General features: G+C 39.9%; 1 protein-coding gene across 1 annotated transcript in view; it reads left to right on the forward strand.

The window, feature by feature from the left end:
* MTMR7 (myotubularin related protein 7) overlaps positions 1-16196 on the forward strand; it is a 106979-nt gene that overhangs the window by 25093 nt on the left and 65690 nt on the right. The window contains exons 2-3 of the mRNA XM_045779301.2: positions 14074-14196; positions 15499-15661. Coding sequence (XP_045635257.2) covers positions 14074-14196; positions 15499-15661 — 286 coding nt within the window. The remainder of the gene's footprint in view (positions 1-14073; positions 14197-15498; positions 15662-16196) is intronic.

Here is a 16196-nt window from a genome sequence, read left to right on the forward strand (position 1 = left end):
CATTTTGGAAGTACTTTTGGAGGAAAATCAGCATCGAAATAAGCCTTTGACTTTCTATAATGCTTCATGGCAAGGTCTCAGTCTCCTGAGACTGTTTTATTATTATTTTTTTGAATGATTATTGTTTTTAAACCAATGATCTTTAATAGATTACTCCATACATTTATTCTTTGATTACAATGGGCCTAGCCTCTGTTCTCCATTTACTTTCCTCATAACATCTATCTTCCTCTTTTTCTCTTCTTTGAGTTTGTTGAAAATGGTATTTTTGGTTGAGGTTATTTTAAGGTGGTGTTGAAATAAATCCTGGGACTGTCCTCTTATTCAACAGCACATGTTCTTTTAAGCCTACACATCCAGGGTCATCCTACCAAAATAAATTATATGGACCCTGTACAAACTCTCAAGTGCCTGACTTTTTATTTATGAGAGTTGGCTGCTGGCACAACATTTGTAGTTTCTCCTGAGCAAAAATGGTCTCCCCTTTTCTTGCCTCTGCTTTTTCCAAGAATCCCTAGCAGCTAAGTAGCTATGGCTCCGTGTCTCTACTATTTTAGCTTTATTATCCCTCTCGGGGAATTTTTTTTAAGCTTAGTTAAATTTCAGCCAAATCTACTGTTTCAACAATTGTATAGGTAGCTGGAACTCAAGAACCTGCCCATTTATGGGCATTCAAGGCTATCTGAAATCATCAAGATGTTTCCTTTACCTTGACCTAAGCTGGGTAAAAATATCCTTATCTGTATAGGAAATTTGACTGATTTTTTTTTTTTATCTCTTAAAAGCAAAGTTTGCAAAGCTTATGTTTTCCCTAGAGTATAACATTCTTTGTTGGAATTATCTGGAGATTTGTAGGTGGCTTAAGAATCTGCAGAAATAGGTCTATCAAGTATCCAATTTCCCATGTGGAAAAGGGACTTAAATTTTCCAGAAATTGGGGAAATATGTAGATACTTGAATTTGGAAGCTGACACACTAAATAAATATCCTTCTAATGTGCATATAATTCCAGAATCTTTATTCATTTTCAGTGTCCTTTTGTGCAACCACCATAACAAAATAGTCTGGGTTGACATATCTATCCTTTTCCCCCTTATTTTTGAAAATTAGATCAAGATTACTGGATGAACTTTTCTGTCAATACCTACTCATGGGTCTGTCTAAACCCCTTGGATTATGAGTCTGTTTCAAGCTGGGTTTTTTTCTTTCCAAATTCGAACCCTCTTATTTCAGTTAAGCCATTTGAAGCTGGTTCTATCCAGAGAGAAGTTGGTGCCTGGGGAGGTAAAGTTGAAGATGAGAGCTTGGCCGGCTAGATGGTAGAGGAAGAAACGGAATGAAGGATTATCCTCACATGCATAGACTCTGGTAGATCAATGTATCTTCAGAGAATACTCAGTGGCATCTGGCATGGGATGCTGGTAATGGTTTGGGATATGAAAAAAGGAACCTGCTGAAAAGGCAAAAGGGGGGACAGGTTGTGGAAAGCTCAACAGCAGCGGAGAGCCACAGGGGATTTGAGAATGGAGTGACATGACAGGAGTGTGTGGTGGGATGACTGCTTGGGCGACAGCCCCGGTGGGCGTGCGCTGGCCTTGGCTGCTCACCGTCCATTCTCACCACTCCGTCTTGGGGACATGCCCACTCTGTTCTCAGTCCCTGTGTCTGTGGTATGTCTTGTACCTCAAATCCGGCCATCACTATGTCATTGCTGGTTTAAGGATAAGCATGTGACCCAGGGAAGGGCACTGAGTGTTTGCCTGGGCCTTTAGTGCTTTTCTTCACTGGCTACGGGTATGGTGGGAGGTGTGGCTGGGTTTCTGGAGCTGCTATGAGCAGAGAGCCAAGAGCCAGCAGAGGGGACCACTGAGAGATGAGGTGAGCAGCTGGGTGTTTTGAACCCCCGGCCAGCCTGAAGTCAGCCCCACCACAGATGTTCATGGATGCATACTTCAGTACGATCCCTTTTGGCTTAAGCAATATGACGTTGAGATTTTTCTCTCTTGCTCCTGGAAGATTCCTCACAGAGGTGGAGTCAGATAATCTGCAGGCAGTGTTACTAGTTAGAAGCCTCTTGATAAATAGTCTGGGTGCTTGGTACAGAGTAGCCACTCAACAAATTAATAACATTAATTAACAAATTAAAAGGACTTAATTAAATAAAAAGCTGATGGATGGCAGCTAATTTTCATGGGGTTCTTTCACAGGTACCTTGCTTTTTACTATATCTAACTATATTAACTCCGTTTTAAAAAAACAATTTAGTCTCACAACAGGATACATGTTTAGGCAGCTTGGAAATAGGATTATTTTTATGCAGTCTCAATGTGTGTATGCCACTAGCATTTGTCTCTGTTATATCAAAGATAGGGGTTTTATGAAGGGCAGAATGTCCAAGTATTTCTTCTGGTTACATGTCATATATTTTCTTGGACTACGCTTTGTGATTTTTGCCCTTAGTTCTCCAATATCTGACCTCTAAATAAAATGGTCCTGGGAAAAGACTTTCATTGGTTTAATAGTTTTAAACAGATTAAATCTGCCTTTTGGGAGAAGGATTAGTGTTCCTGATTATTCTATCAAATGGCTAGATTAGAAAACTCCTGAAGCCTCATGATTAACCCTTATTATTTGTTTAAACAACTTTATGTCAGTAGGAAAAAAAAGTGCTTTTTATTTTTAATTTTTTTTGCAGACAAGTTTATTACATAACATTTTACAATATGATTTTATTTTTCCAGTTTTACTGAGACATAATTGATATGTAGTATTGTATTAGTTTAAGATCTACAACATAATGACTTGATACACGTTCCCATTGCGAAATGTTCACAACAGGTCTAGTTAACATCCATCCCCTCATATCGTTGCGAATTTTTTTTCTTGTGATGAGAACTTTTAAGATCTATTCTTTTAGCAATGTTCAAATATACAATACAGTATTAGAAATGCTTCTTTCTAGGTTGGAAAAATCAAATGCCTTTTCTTCTATTTTAAGAGATTTGAAATGGTCTGAGGAATGTTTTATTGCTTTACTTTTTCTTCTTCATCAAGGTAACTTTGCAATGATATCATGTAGCCCACCTTTCTTTTTTTTTTATTTTAGAGATTTTATTTATTTATTTGACAGAGAGAGACAGCCAGCGAGAGAGGGAACACAAGCAGGGGGAGTGGGAGAGGAAGAGGCAGGCTCATAGCGGAGGAGCCTGATGTGGGACTCGATCCCATAACACTGGGATCACGTCCTGAGCTGAAGGCAGACGCTTAACGACTGTGCCACCCAGGCGCCCCGTAGCCCACCTTTCTTATATATTCTGTTGCTCCCACTACTTTAACAGGGGAAAATGAAGTCGCAGACATGAGGTAAGCATTCAGTGGGAGCAAGAATTAAATCTCTGAAGTCTCTCTTATGGATGTGTTTATCCATTACTGTTTATTATTAATAACCACTGAGGTACACACTTTTTTTTTTCCCCTTTTTCTCTCACACATGCATTTACATATAGGTGGGATCATTCATTATCCTGGAGCTCTGGCTTCAAACTTAAAGCATCTTACTTAGCAACACAGGGACACCTTACCATAAATAAAACCATTCAGAATTTCTAATAGGGTAGATGGTTCTATAATTAATGCATGGCTGGCTAGAAGAAATGGAACTTGATTTCTTAAATGGTTCTCCTGATGCTGTAGGATGGCATTACACCTTAGGATGTGAAACGCGCCAATACTCATTTCAAGACTGTCCAGCTAGTCCTGGGACCATTTGGGGAACCAGGCTCTCTAGGCTGTAATGACTGCAGTACCATGGGGGTTGGCTCCTCCAGACAAGATGGAGTGAACAGGGTTCACTGGCCAACAAACTGCTCTATACTGAATTCTCAATGCCTTAGCTTTAGCCAGAGCTTTTTACTTGTTAACTATATAACTCTCTAATTGAAATTTTAGGGAACATAGAGGATAGGCTTTCAGCCATGATGCCTTCCCTTGTTTACAATATTCGTTCTGGACTGAAGAGGTAGAGTGGGGGGGGGGGGGCTCGGGGAAATAGATGTGGGCATCAGATACTTTCAGTTTAAAATCTGGGTCTGCCACTCTCTAGCTGTGACTCCATGGGCAATTGGTTTACTCTTCATACTTTTATTTTATCATTTGTAAAATGGGATAATCACATCTACCTTTCAGCTAGGGTTAGAAATCGTATACGGGACCACACTTAGTACAATACCTGGCACTTGCTAGCTGCTCAGTAAATCATAGTATTGCTGTTCTTATTATCCTTCCTTCTTTCTCCCTCTACTCAAGGGAGAAGTTGAAAGGAATCTGTCATAATTGTGCTTCCCCCTTTACCGTTGGCTTTTCTGGAAAAGTAGCCCTGGATTGGCCTGATTGTGGTTCTCAGCAGTTGGCTAGTGGGGGAGTGAGGGAGTAGACACTGCTTCAAGCCAGAGCAGCCCCAACACCCAGGACTGTGGATGCCCAGGGATGATTCCCCAGCCTGGGGGCTTCCATGTCTCAGCTCTGGGACATGTACCACTTTTCATCACTGTGCTAATGACTGTACAATGTAATGGACCTACGTTAACTATTGTGTATTTCAAACTGAAGTAATAATGCACGTTTTTGTCCATCCTCACATCTTGTGGGTCATAGGAGCTGGCACCCTTTAGGAAAAATGAAGTCTGCCTTGACTTTTAGCTTTTCCCTATTGTAACGGCCTCAAATTTGGTATCTGCTCAAGTTCCCCCTTGTCACCTAGCCACTTCCTGGCCAGTGATGTGGGAAGATGATGGGTGGGCAGTTAGAAGCCAGATTGGTCTGTATGCTGTGCAGCCTGAATATCGCCATTAAAGACTATAGCAAAGTGGACGGCTAGATCGATAGATTTTAAAATATGTTTTCAGAAATGACATACACATACGCTGTATATGATGTTTTCTTTCATTTTATCTTCAAGAATTTTATGGGCATTAAGATTAAATACAATACTTTAACAAAGATGCAGTCTGGTGTCGTCTGTTAAAGAAAGGCAACCAGAATGCTTTCTTTTAAACACTGCAGGAAGATACTTCATTAATTCAGACTGGAAACCAAATGATACTTAATTATCAGAAGTAGAAATAACCCAGGGAGGCTTACCAAGTCCTTTAGGATTTGCAGGAAGCCAGGTCCTCAGAGGGAAAGGGAGCCTGGAGACTGGGAGTGAGCCAGTCACGGTGCAGGTGGCTTCTCCCCCAGGCTAGTGGGCGGGGTGCTTGGGCTTGCCCTGTTCCTCTCTCTCCTTTGGGCCCCGAATGCTGGGTGCCAGTGCAGAGTCTGGTGCTTCCTTTCCTTAGGAGACCCCAGGGGTTCTTTTGGCCAACCATGTTACTGAGTGGCTGAATTTCTGGAGAATTGAATACGAAGTCATTATGGTTTATACCTTCACAGTCACTGTTGCGTGGGCTTTCTGGCCTCTCTGTAAAGGACCAGTACCACTGAGTTCTAACTGCAGCCTGGTAGCGTGGAGAAAGGCACTAAATATCCTTTAGGTTCTTTATAGAAGTGGGAACCTGGAGATGGTGAGTACACTGCCCAGGGCCCCACAGTTCAGGTCCCAAACCAGAACCAGCACCAGAGCCCAGGCCTCCTGACTCACAAATACTTTACTTTTCATGTTGGTAGAACTAGAAAATGTCATGATACCAAATTTAGCACGACAAACTATTTATCTAGCTGCTTTTCTTAGATTAGAACATAAACTTGTCCTAGGTTTTGGCTACTGCAGGCATTTTGATTTCTCCCTGTTCAGCAACCTCTGGATCCCTTCCCCCAAATGATTGGCAGTGACCTTCAGCCTAATTTATGTGGTATTGAGGACTTGGTCTTTGGTCCAAGCAAAGCTGGTGGGCAGTGACTTTTGCCTTTCTTCTTTTTCGGTAGAAGGTAATCCTATGCCGCACTGTGGACTGCTGTCCCGCAGAGCAGCTTTACCTTTGTAAAGAGTCTGGTACGATTCTGGAATCCAGAATGTTCCACAACCCAATATTCAACCGACAGGGTAGAAGGTCAAGGCTCATATTGTATTAGGACTGAAAATAGAAGGTGGTGTGATGGAGAGTTGCTGATGAGAGGCTCTGTGTCTGTGATTTCCAAGGTCCCCCTGACTCCCACGCGGCGAGGGAAGGACGGAGCAGGGCTTGTGTTCTACACTGGGTGTCCTGTTTCAGGCCTGGCAGTGACGTGGCAGGGCCCAGGGTTTTCACTGAAGCTTTTCAGCCTTGGCCTAGAAAAGCTAATGAAACCTTTTCCCCCTCAATCTAAAGCCAGCAGAGCAGGGATGGGAATGAAAAGGCCGTTAAACTGGGGCACAGGCTCCTCCCTTGAGTCTGTAAGATTCGTGAGGATAGACAAAGGTTCACTCTTATTCACCTTTTTGTTCTTCTCTGGACCTAACACTGGGCTCCACATAGGCATTTTGTTGAATGGAATTGGATGTTTGGTGGTTTTTTATTAGTTCTGAGAACCCTGAACGTCTCCTCCTGCCAGCGTTTGGGCTCTTGTATTCCATGCTCAGGCTTTCTATCTTTGGGTTAATCTCGAAGAATATGCTGAAGTGGTTTGTGAATATGGTTTTATAGTATAATTTTGTCTGAAAGCATTCAGTTTTCACATACTAATGTTCATGTATAAAACTGATTAAAATAATTGTTTATCGGGGCACCTGGGTAGCGCAGTCGTTAGGCGTCTGCCTTCGGCTCAGGGCGTGATCCCGGCGTTCTGGGATCGAGCCCCACATCGGGCTCCTCTGCTGGAAGCCTGCTTCTTCCTCTCCCACTCCCCCTGATTGTGTTCCCTCTCTCGCTGGCTGTCTCTCTGTCAAATAAATAAATAAAATCTTAAAAAAAATAATTGTTTATCAATTATCCTACATATATTGATGTTGAAGAGCAGGACTAAAATGACCTCAGAGGCACTCACCCGTGCCCACAGCCTCGGTGCATGATGAACTTGGGCTCTGAGTTAGGCAGACCATAGCTCTGGGCTGAGCCTTGCCGCACCCTGCGTGAGCGGCCTGGGGAAGCTAGTCCCCAGTAGCTGTGAACTGGGGACTATGTAAGGACTGAACTCATGGCGTTTTTGTGGAGATTAACTGAGGTCACTTATGCAAAGTGACAGCACAGTTCATGGCATAGAGAAAGTACTCTAAAAATATTTGTTATTATTTTTATTATTATTATTTTGGTAATTTTGACATAAACCAAATGACAGCTGAGATTGGCCTGATCCATGAACTATCGGGAAGGCTATTTTGAATACTCCCATTCTTTGCCCGTTGGAAATCCAAAACTCTCCCCGGAATTCCTGCCAATTCCCATGGAGGTTTGCACTTCCACAGTCCTCTCTGGCATAATGTTCTGCTCTCACTGAGGTAGTCAGGTCAGAGATGGTCTCACCATCAACTCATGTGTCTATGTTCCATGACCCAGCTGTGGAGAATTAAAACATGCCCCTTACCTAGCTATACTGTCCTCATTCAACCCATCAAGACATCATGCTGTTTAGCAATTGTCCTGAAGATTTGGGGCAAAGGCAAGGCTCAGAAAAGCAAACGACTTTTCCTTCCCATCCCTGGAATTATTTCTTCTGGCACCTCACTACCTAATCAAATAGTGCTTAAATGCAGTATAAATATTTTCTAAAATACACAAAAAAATTAAAAGTGCTTATGTTTGGATTGTGGGACTAGGGGTAATTTTCTTTCCCTCCTTCTATATTTCTGAAACTTTAAACATTACGTAAGTAAGTACATGTTTCGCAATTAAAAAAAAAAAAAGACCAGTTTTTAAGGCTGGGGGAGAACTCTTTATAGGATTAGGGAAGACTTTGGTATTAGGAGAAATAAATCCTTGCCCAGCAAACCTCGTCTCCTTTTTCTGATCCTTTAAAATGTATTTCTCACGAGTTCCTCCTAATGAGAGTTGTTGTATTTTCTGTGAGTATCACAGCTCCAGATGCCCCCTTGTTGGCAGCAAAATAGGGTTCTTTCTTTAACATGCCTCGACGTGCCAGTTGCTTCTGGAAGGCTCTTCCTATCCTTTGGTCTTCCGCTGCTTCAGGATGGAGTTTCAATGGTCAGGCTGTCCCACTCTGGCTTCTGCCCAGTTGCACCCTTACTTCTACAAAGAGAAGAGTCTCTACTTTCTCAGCTCCTGTGGAGTTCACTTCTCCTGCTGCTGTGGTAAGATTTCTGATCCCTGTGCTCCCGGGACCGCTCCTGCTCAGGTCACCAGCATCTTCCATGTCACTGAGTCCGGTGGGCAGTTTACAGTTATCGCCTTACCTGATCTCTCAGCAGCATTGGCAGTGGACACTCCCTTTCTCTTAAGCCACTCCCTCTACACATGGTTACTTGACAGCACACTCTCCTGACTTTGCTCCTCCAGCTGGATTCCCTTCTAGTTTGCTTTTCTGATTCCTCTTCTTCTATCAGATCTTTAAGGGTTGGATTTCCTCAGATTTCTTCTCTTCTAACTCTACATGTTCTCCCTGGGTAATCTTTTTGGGTCTCATGCTTTCAAATATAATTTATGTGCCACTGGCTACAAATTTAACTGCATTTCAGCAAATCTAAGGCATCAATGATGGTAAGATACCCCAAGATCTTATATCCTGCAAAGACAGACAGAAGCACCGCCAGTTACATGACATAACGGCTTCTTACACATTAACTGTAAGATGAATTCCATTTTCAGAAATGTCAGAATGTGAAAAAGGCACACCTGAGAATTAATGATATGCTGTGAAATGTTTCGCATAGATGAACTGCTATTCGCAGAGTACGAATACCTAGTGTGTCTTAAACGTGGTGTTCCTGGCAATGCACAAATGGATTGTAATAACGTTGTCTAGAGAAGCTGGTAGTTTCCTGAGTCCTGTCTCTCCAGGCATGAAATAGGCCTTATTACCATATAGCTTATTATATGTCTCAATAAGATAGAATTAAGTTAGCTGAACAAGGAGGCAGTGTTATTGAACCAGGGCATCATTAAGATGGTGCCCAAACTCTTGAGATTTGTTTCATTTTATCTACAGTTCACTGAATCTAGAGTCGTAGTCAGGAATGTTCTGGCTATCTTGGTGTAAACCATGTGGTGGTCCCTGAGCAGTGCTCCCTATCATCACAGAACTTCTCAGACAATTGAATTTTAATTTTTATTACTCATTTATTTTGTTGTTACAGATCACTGGGAAATTATGCTCTTCTTGTTTCCCTCATTTTTTTATTTCTTTTTTTTCTCCCTCTACTTCAAAACTACTTTTAACAGCAGTGGGACCTATAAGAACTATTGCCAAATTTTGAAATGTAATTTTCCTGCAACAGCAGCCAAAGTTAACAAAAAGACACAGAAAAAAAATCTCATTAAGTATTCTAATCTACCACCATCTGCGAACCTCGTTCTGTTTCACTGAGGCTTTCTAAAAATAATCTGAGTGGTATAGCTTCCTTCACTTCTATGGACGGAATAATCCATATTAAATTATTTTTGCTTCAAAATATTACCTTATGTTCAATCTGATTATCCCAATAAAGTTTTGTCTCCTTAGTCCTAAGGGCAGGGAAAATCATTTACATTCCATTTTTAGATACTGCTAACTAGTGTATCACCCCTGAACCTCCACTTAATTTAGGTAGTTATATTTTAGCATGCAAATCAGTATTTTCCCATAGAAATGTTCCAAAAATAATATATCCCCTTGCTTTTCTTCTCCCACAACTCTCTTCCATAAGACCTTTCTTGTAGTTAGTTCAGAATAGAACATTTAATGACAAAAGTTTAAATAAAATAATCTGATCATGTGGGAATTGAAAAATTTTCTTAAATACTCCTGGGTCAAAGAAGCAATAAAAAAATACAGTTATAGACTCTTCTAGAAAGGAAGAAGAACAATAATACTGTAAATAAAACGCATAGGTGCAGCCAAAGATTTACTTGGAGGACAATGATTGGACTTTAAGACTTGTTATTAAACAAAAAGAATGACAATGAATGAGCTGACTCAAACCTGAGAGTTCAGAAATGAACAAAGAAACAAACAAAGCCTCATGATAGACCAAGGAGAGCTGAAATATTACTAACAAAGGAGCAGAAATTAAACAATTAGAAAAGAGAAAAATTATTAAATCTGTAGATCCAAGACATTACTTTGAAGAAAACCCTTTGTCTACCTAATGACAAGAAAGTAAAAACATAATTCATAATTTATGAATGCAAGAAAGGATAAAGAGGGAAGGATTCATCCATAGATAGGAATTAAAAGTGTCTAAGAATTTGAAAACCAGGGATTAGAAGATAATTTGTAAAGAAAATAGATGTCAAAATGAGATTTAGTAAAAAATGGTAACATTGAAGGGAAGCTGGCTGGCTCAGTCGGCAAAGTGTGTGACTCTTGAAATTGGGGTTGTGAGTTCAAGCCCCATGTTGGGTGTAAAGATTACTTTAAAAAATAAAATCTTTTAAAAAAATGGTAGCATTGGGTAGATACATAACCACATAAGAAATGGAAAGAATTATTAAAGAATTACTTTGTATAAAGAAGTGCCTGTATTTGTTTCAAAAAATGATGTGTATGTTGAAATCTTCCTGATTAATGAGTGTCATCATAACCATGATGCATAATTCGCCTGATAAAAGTAGAACAAATAGGCTGGTACATGTCAGTTTCTTTTAAAAGTACAGATGCAAAAACAAAACAGAAAACAAAACAGTAATAACAGGTAAAATATAAAAAACATTAAAACACCAATCCTGAGAATCCAAGACTTCTTTAAAGATTAATAAATCTATTGCTATTATTGGTAATATAGGGCTAGAGTAAAAAAGGAAATATTCATCCAAATACATATTAAAAAAGCAGTGTTCATTCCTGATTTTTTTTAAAGATTTTATTTATTTATTTGACAGAGACAGCCAGTGAGAGAGGGAACACAAGCAGGGGGAGTGGGAGAGGAAGAAGCAGGCTTCCCAGCGGAGGAGCCTGATGTGGGGCTCGATCCCAGGATGCCGGGATCACGCCCTGAGCCGAAGGCAGATGCCTAACCACTGAGCCACTCAGGCGCTCCTCATTCCTGATTTTTTTTTTCTTTCAGAATATTTTAATATAATTATATTTAATAAAAAGACAGATACTAGTTTCAGCTGCCATATTTATGGTAAAAAAATCATGAACCATTATTGTCTACTTGTTAATAGTAAAAAACAAAAGCATATCTAAACAAATAAAACATTTCTTTAAGTTATATAAAAAGACTTTTTATCAGCTTTATAATTTAATTACAATTGTCTATGTACCTATCTAGTGTTATATTAGTATTGAAACATGCTATTTCTATCAAGTAGTTTTTCTTTGCTCATTCCTGATTTTTAAAAATCAAAATTCTTAGTGAAGAATAGGTCACTTCTACAATGTGATGGAAAAAAAGTATCAACATCAAACTCAATGGTGAAATATTGGAAGTGTTCCCATTAAAAACAGAGGTACGTGTGAAAATGTGCTCAATGTCATTAATCATCAGGGAAATGCAAATTGAAATCACAGTGAGATACTATCTTACACCTACTAGGATGGCTGTAATCAGAAGGAGAGATTATAAAAAGTGTTGTCAAAGATTGGAACCTTCATGCATTGGTAGTAGCAACGTAAAATGATACAACTGCTTTGGAAAATAATGTGGGAGTTCCCCGCGATGTGAAACAGAGCTAGCATATAACACAACATTTCCATTCCTGGATGTATGTGGGTGAAAATATGTGTATACCCAAGAGAAATGAAAACAAATGTCCTCACAACAACTTGTACAAGAATGTTCATTGTAGCATTATTCATAATAGCCAAAAAGTGGAAAAAACTCGAATGTCCATCCACTGGCAAATGGATATATATAATGTGATATATCTCTGTCTTTATAATGGAATATTACTTGGCAACACAAGGCAATGAAGTACTGACACATTCTATAATGGATCAACTTGGATTGAAACATGGACGGAAAACATGATGCCGAGTGAAGGAAACCAGTCACAAAGTACAACATATTGTAGGAGCCCCTTTATGTGCAATGTCCAGAATACACTGATAGTTGCCTAGGGCTGAGGTGGCTGGGGAGGAAGTGACGAGTGAATGCTATGGGGTGCAGGGTTTCTTTGTGGGGTGATGAAAATGTTTTAAAATCGATCGTGGTGATGGTTGCACAAGGATGGCATGCACAACGCTGTGAATATGCTAAAAACCACTGAGGAGCACACTTAACATGGGTGGATATCTCAATAAAGATGTTATTAAAAAAAAGAAACAGATGAAAACATGAATGAGTGCCGTTGCTGCTATTCACTGTTAATCTGACGTTACTGCCAGTAAACAAGGAAAGGAAAAGATGTCTGGATACTGGAAAAGAAGGAACAGATTATTACAGAAAATATTCCTATCTACTCAGAACATCCAAGAGACCTCACTGAAAAAATTACTAGAGGTAGTAAAAGTTTGTAAGAGGAAGTTATAAAGCAATAAACCAATAAAAATTCGACTGTAGGCTATTCTCCTTACTGATATAAGCAGTTCTTAATGAGCACATAAGCAATGATGGTCACCTAGTAGGAAAGTAAACCAGTGACGTGAAGACCATTTACAAGAGACACAATGATGAATAATGATATGAAAGGAACATATCAGTAACAAAAGAAAAACTACTTAAAACTATGAGCTGGTAGGTAAAGACCCTTCTGTTGAACGAGTATCTTTTACATAGACATTCACGGGGACTCAGGAATTACGCAACCACCTCATAATAAATCATATGAATAAAAACGTATTTTAAATACCAGACATTTAACTCATCAGATCCCTGAAAACTTGGCGGAAGTGGGATGGGACCCTCCAGGGCTCTTCTCAGAAGGCTGCCTTGGTTCTAGGGCTCAGAGAAAACTGAGGCAATGCAATGTCTGGAGTGCTGCTTGACCTTGGTGTCCTGAGGGGTGCTCATTAGGTCTACTGTCCCCCAAGGTCTTCCCTGGAGCAAGGGGAAGCCCTGTGCTCTCCAAATGCATCATCACCACAGCTTCCATATTAGACTGAAGATTGGAGCAAATGTGATTCACTAGTCCCTGAAGCTTCCTCATGAAAGCAAGTAGCCATCTTGACTTGAGGGGTGAGGGTTGAGCCAGTGTCTATCTGTAGATGGTTGATCGTCAGCTGTGTAAGTAGCTTTGCCAAGCCCGTCATTGTTACAGGAGTGTTCGTCTGGTGGTTGCAGGTGGCCTGTCTTGTCAGAGTCGTAGTTCCCTCAGTTTCCGCTTGTCTTGCAGAGACTTTTCTTAGAATTTCCATTATATTTTATATTAGAATGATCCCAATGCACATATCCTTGAAACTGCTCTGCTTATAAGAAAGGTATGCTCGATAAAAATTTGTTTCCAGAGATCTTTCTTAACCATTTCAAGGTTGGTGGTGAAAATTCCATTTATTAGAGAGATTTTATTATAAATGAATGTGAGCATCTTAATTTGGTAGGTTTTCTTTTTAAACATGCAAATCATTTCTCTGATACTTTTTGCTCCCATATGTATATTTCCTGCTAGTTTATGTGAAAGCAAACTGCTTTGAAGATGTTTCTACTACTGAGAAATACATAGGGAAATACATTATTGTCCTTTTAATAGACATAATTCATACACGGTTATTGTAAAAACTCAGAACTTTGATGTATACACTTCCTGCCTTGAATTAGAATTATATAATTGTAGTGAAATAAAAATGCTGACTTACTGAAAATACAGAAAGGGTATTCTTAAAGAATAGGGTCTATAAATCTTTTGTGGTACATTTAAAATTATATTTTAAATGGTGAATTTTTATCTTTTGATGTACAGAATCACATATTAAGATCTAATTAAGAGGATGAGTTTTGGGTTTTATTACTGGGAAAATCCTTGAAATGATATATATTTTGGATTAAATCTAAGATTACCTACTTACTATTTATTTTTATGAATAGTCTTTTGCTTTATGATAACTCTGTCAAACTGATTTCTCTAGGTTGAAAATGTCCGCTTGGTAGATCGAATATCTTCTAAAAAAGCAGCCCTAGGTACTTTGTATTTGACGGCTACTCACGTCATATTCGTGGAAAATGCACCTGACACAAGAAAAGAAACATGGGTATGCATTCTTTATTTTTGGCTTTACACGTTTTCTGTTGCTTTAAGTAACAAGTTTTGACCCTGTGGGTGGGCTTTTGGTATTTGGGTGTTCAGAGGACTGTTTTTGGAAGGTCAGCTTTGCCTTTTTTTGCACAAATCCACTAGATCTGCTTATTCATTTTAAACACTAATTATTTGAGCATCGTCAGAGACAAGCCTAGAAATAGCCAGAGATGTAAGTGCTTCATGTCACAGCTGTCAGGTAGAGATTCGAGAACATCAGTGCTGGATACAGCACTTAGGTATTGCCTTATTTGCAATACATTGTAGGATCCAATAATGCAGACCATTTAGTTATTTTATTATGTTGTCTTCACTTTTCTGCTAATTTGAAAATGAAGGAAAGGAAAGCTAGGGAAGAGTCCCTTGTCAGGTAGTTCTGCTACTTAGTAATGAGACCACTGGATACATTTTATTTTATGTAGCCACCCAGTCACCATACTCTGACTAGAGCCAGAATCCTTGAATTGTAGATTTCCCCCTTTTCTGTATTCTGTAGACATTGTTACATTTTCAGCAGAAGGTGGCAGGCAGTACTGGGTGGAGAGGAATAGTGACAGATGGTGACTACACTTGGGAGCATAGCTTAATGTATGGAGTTGATGAATCTCTCTATGGTACACCTGAAACTGATGTAGCAAGTGTGTCTCAACTATACCCACATAACAAAAGATAACCAATGCTCCCGTTGACCGAGCAGAGACCTTCCCCCACCGCCCCCCACTGCCACTGAAGCACCAGAGAGACATACTTCAGCCTGATTTTCCTCAACATAAATCTCTTCTCCAGCCTGCCTGACCACCAGCAGCTTAGAAAACAACCTCAAGTTGCTATTGAACTTGAGCATTCCATGTGGAATTGAGGAGCATGGTGGCACCTCCCAGTGGAGCCATCTCTAACTTTTGCTGATTGCGAGGTTTATTTTACTAACTTCTCATGACCTTATTTAATTTTAGCCATTAAGCGCATTCACCATTTGACTACCAAAATGTTCCCTCACCTGGACTTGTACAAACTTGTATGCTGAAGAGTTGGCTCTAAATAATTAGCCTGGATATCAGAAGGTGTGGTAATGAAAAATAAAATGACAAGCTTAGATGTTTCTTTCCCGGAACGTTGGTTCTTGTCATCTGAGCATAGGTGTTGAGCTAGGTAAAGACAGGGACAGTTTCTTGTCCATGTTCCTTCAGAGATCTGGGTTGTGCTTGTCTCATTTATCAGTCCTGGGTGCTTAGCTTCTCCACATGACTTTTGGTTGTAGATTCTTCACAGTCAGATTTCCACCATTGAAAAACAGGCAACAACGGCTACCGGATGCCCTCTGCTTATTCGCTGCAAGAACTTTCAGCTGCTACAGCTCATCGTCCCGCAAGAGCGAGACTGCCACGATGTGTACATCTCTCTGATACGCCTTGCACGGCCAGGTAGGGTGGAGGAGCTCAGCATTTCGTATGTCGCACCCTGAAGTTCACAAACCCTCTTCAAGAAATATGCGTTGCTTAGGAATTATGGTGTTTTAGGAATTATATGTTATCCCAGTCCTCCGATGAGGCCAAGAATTCTGAATGATTCATTGCCTTTTAGGGGCTCTCCCTGAGCTGTTTACTATATGAACCTCTTTCCTTATTCTTAGTATTATTCACTTTATCTTGGGTAGGGGGTTTTAACAGCTTTTCCTTTTGGAGTCAAATCGTATTAATATTATGCCCTTCCCATACTATGATAATTGAACCACCTTGCTTGAAGCCTAAGATAAAATCCACAAATTGTTTTGTGTGAAAAACATTAATATCAAACAGTTTAAGGGCACTTCCCCTGTTGGGGCTTTTAAGGTTTGGTTTCTCATTGCTTTGTGATGCTCGTGTAGGTTTCCCAAAGTTGGTATAACTAGACCTTTGTTAGAATCCGTTGTATTCACCGTGTGGCTACGTTGGTTCTCCTAAACAAAACCTTAAGTGT

The sequence above is a fragment of the Ursus americanus genome, chromosome 27 (genome assembly GCF_024610735.1).
Source record: "Ursus americanus isolate L20-20 chromosome 27, mUrsAme1.1.p, whole genome shotgun sequence".
Lineage (NCBI taxonomy): Eukaryota > Metazoa > Chordata > Mammalia > Carnivora > Ursidae > Ursus > Ursus americanus.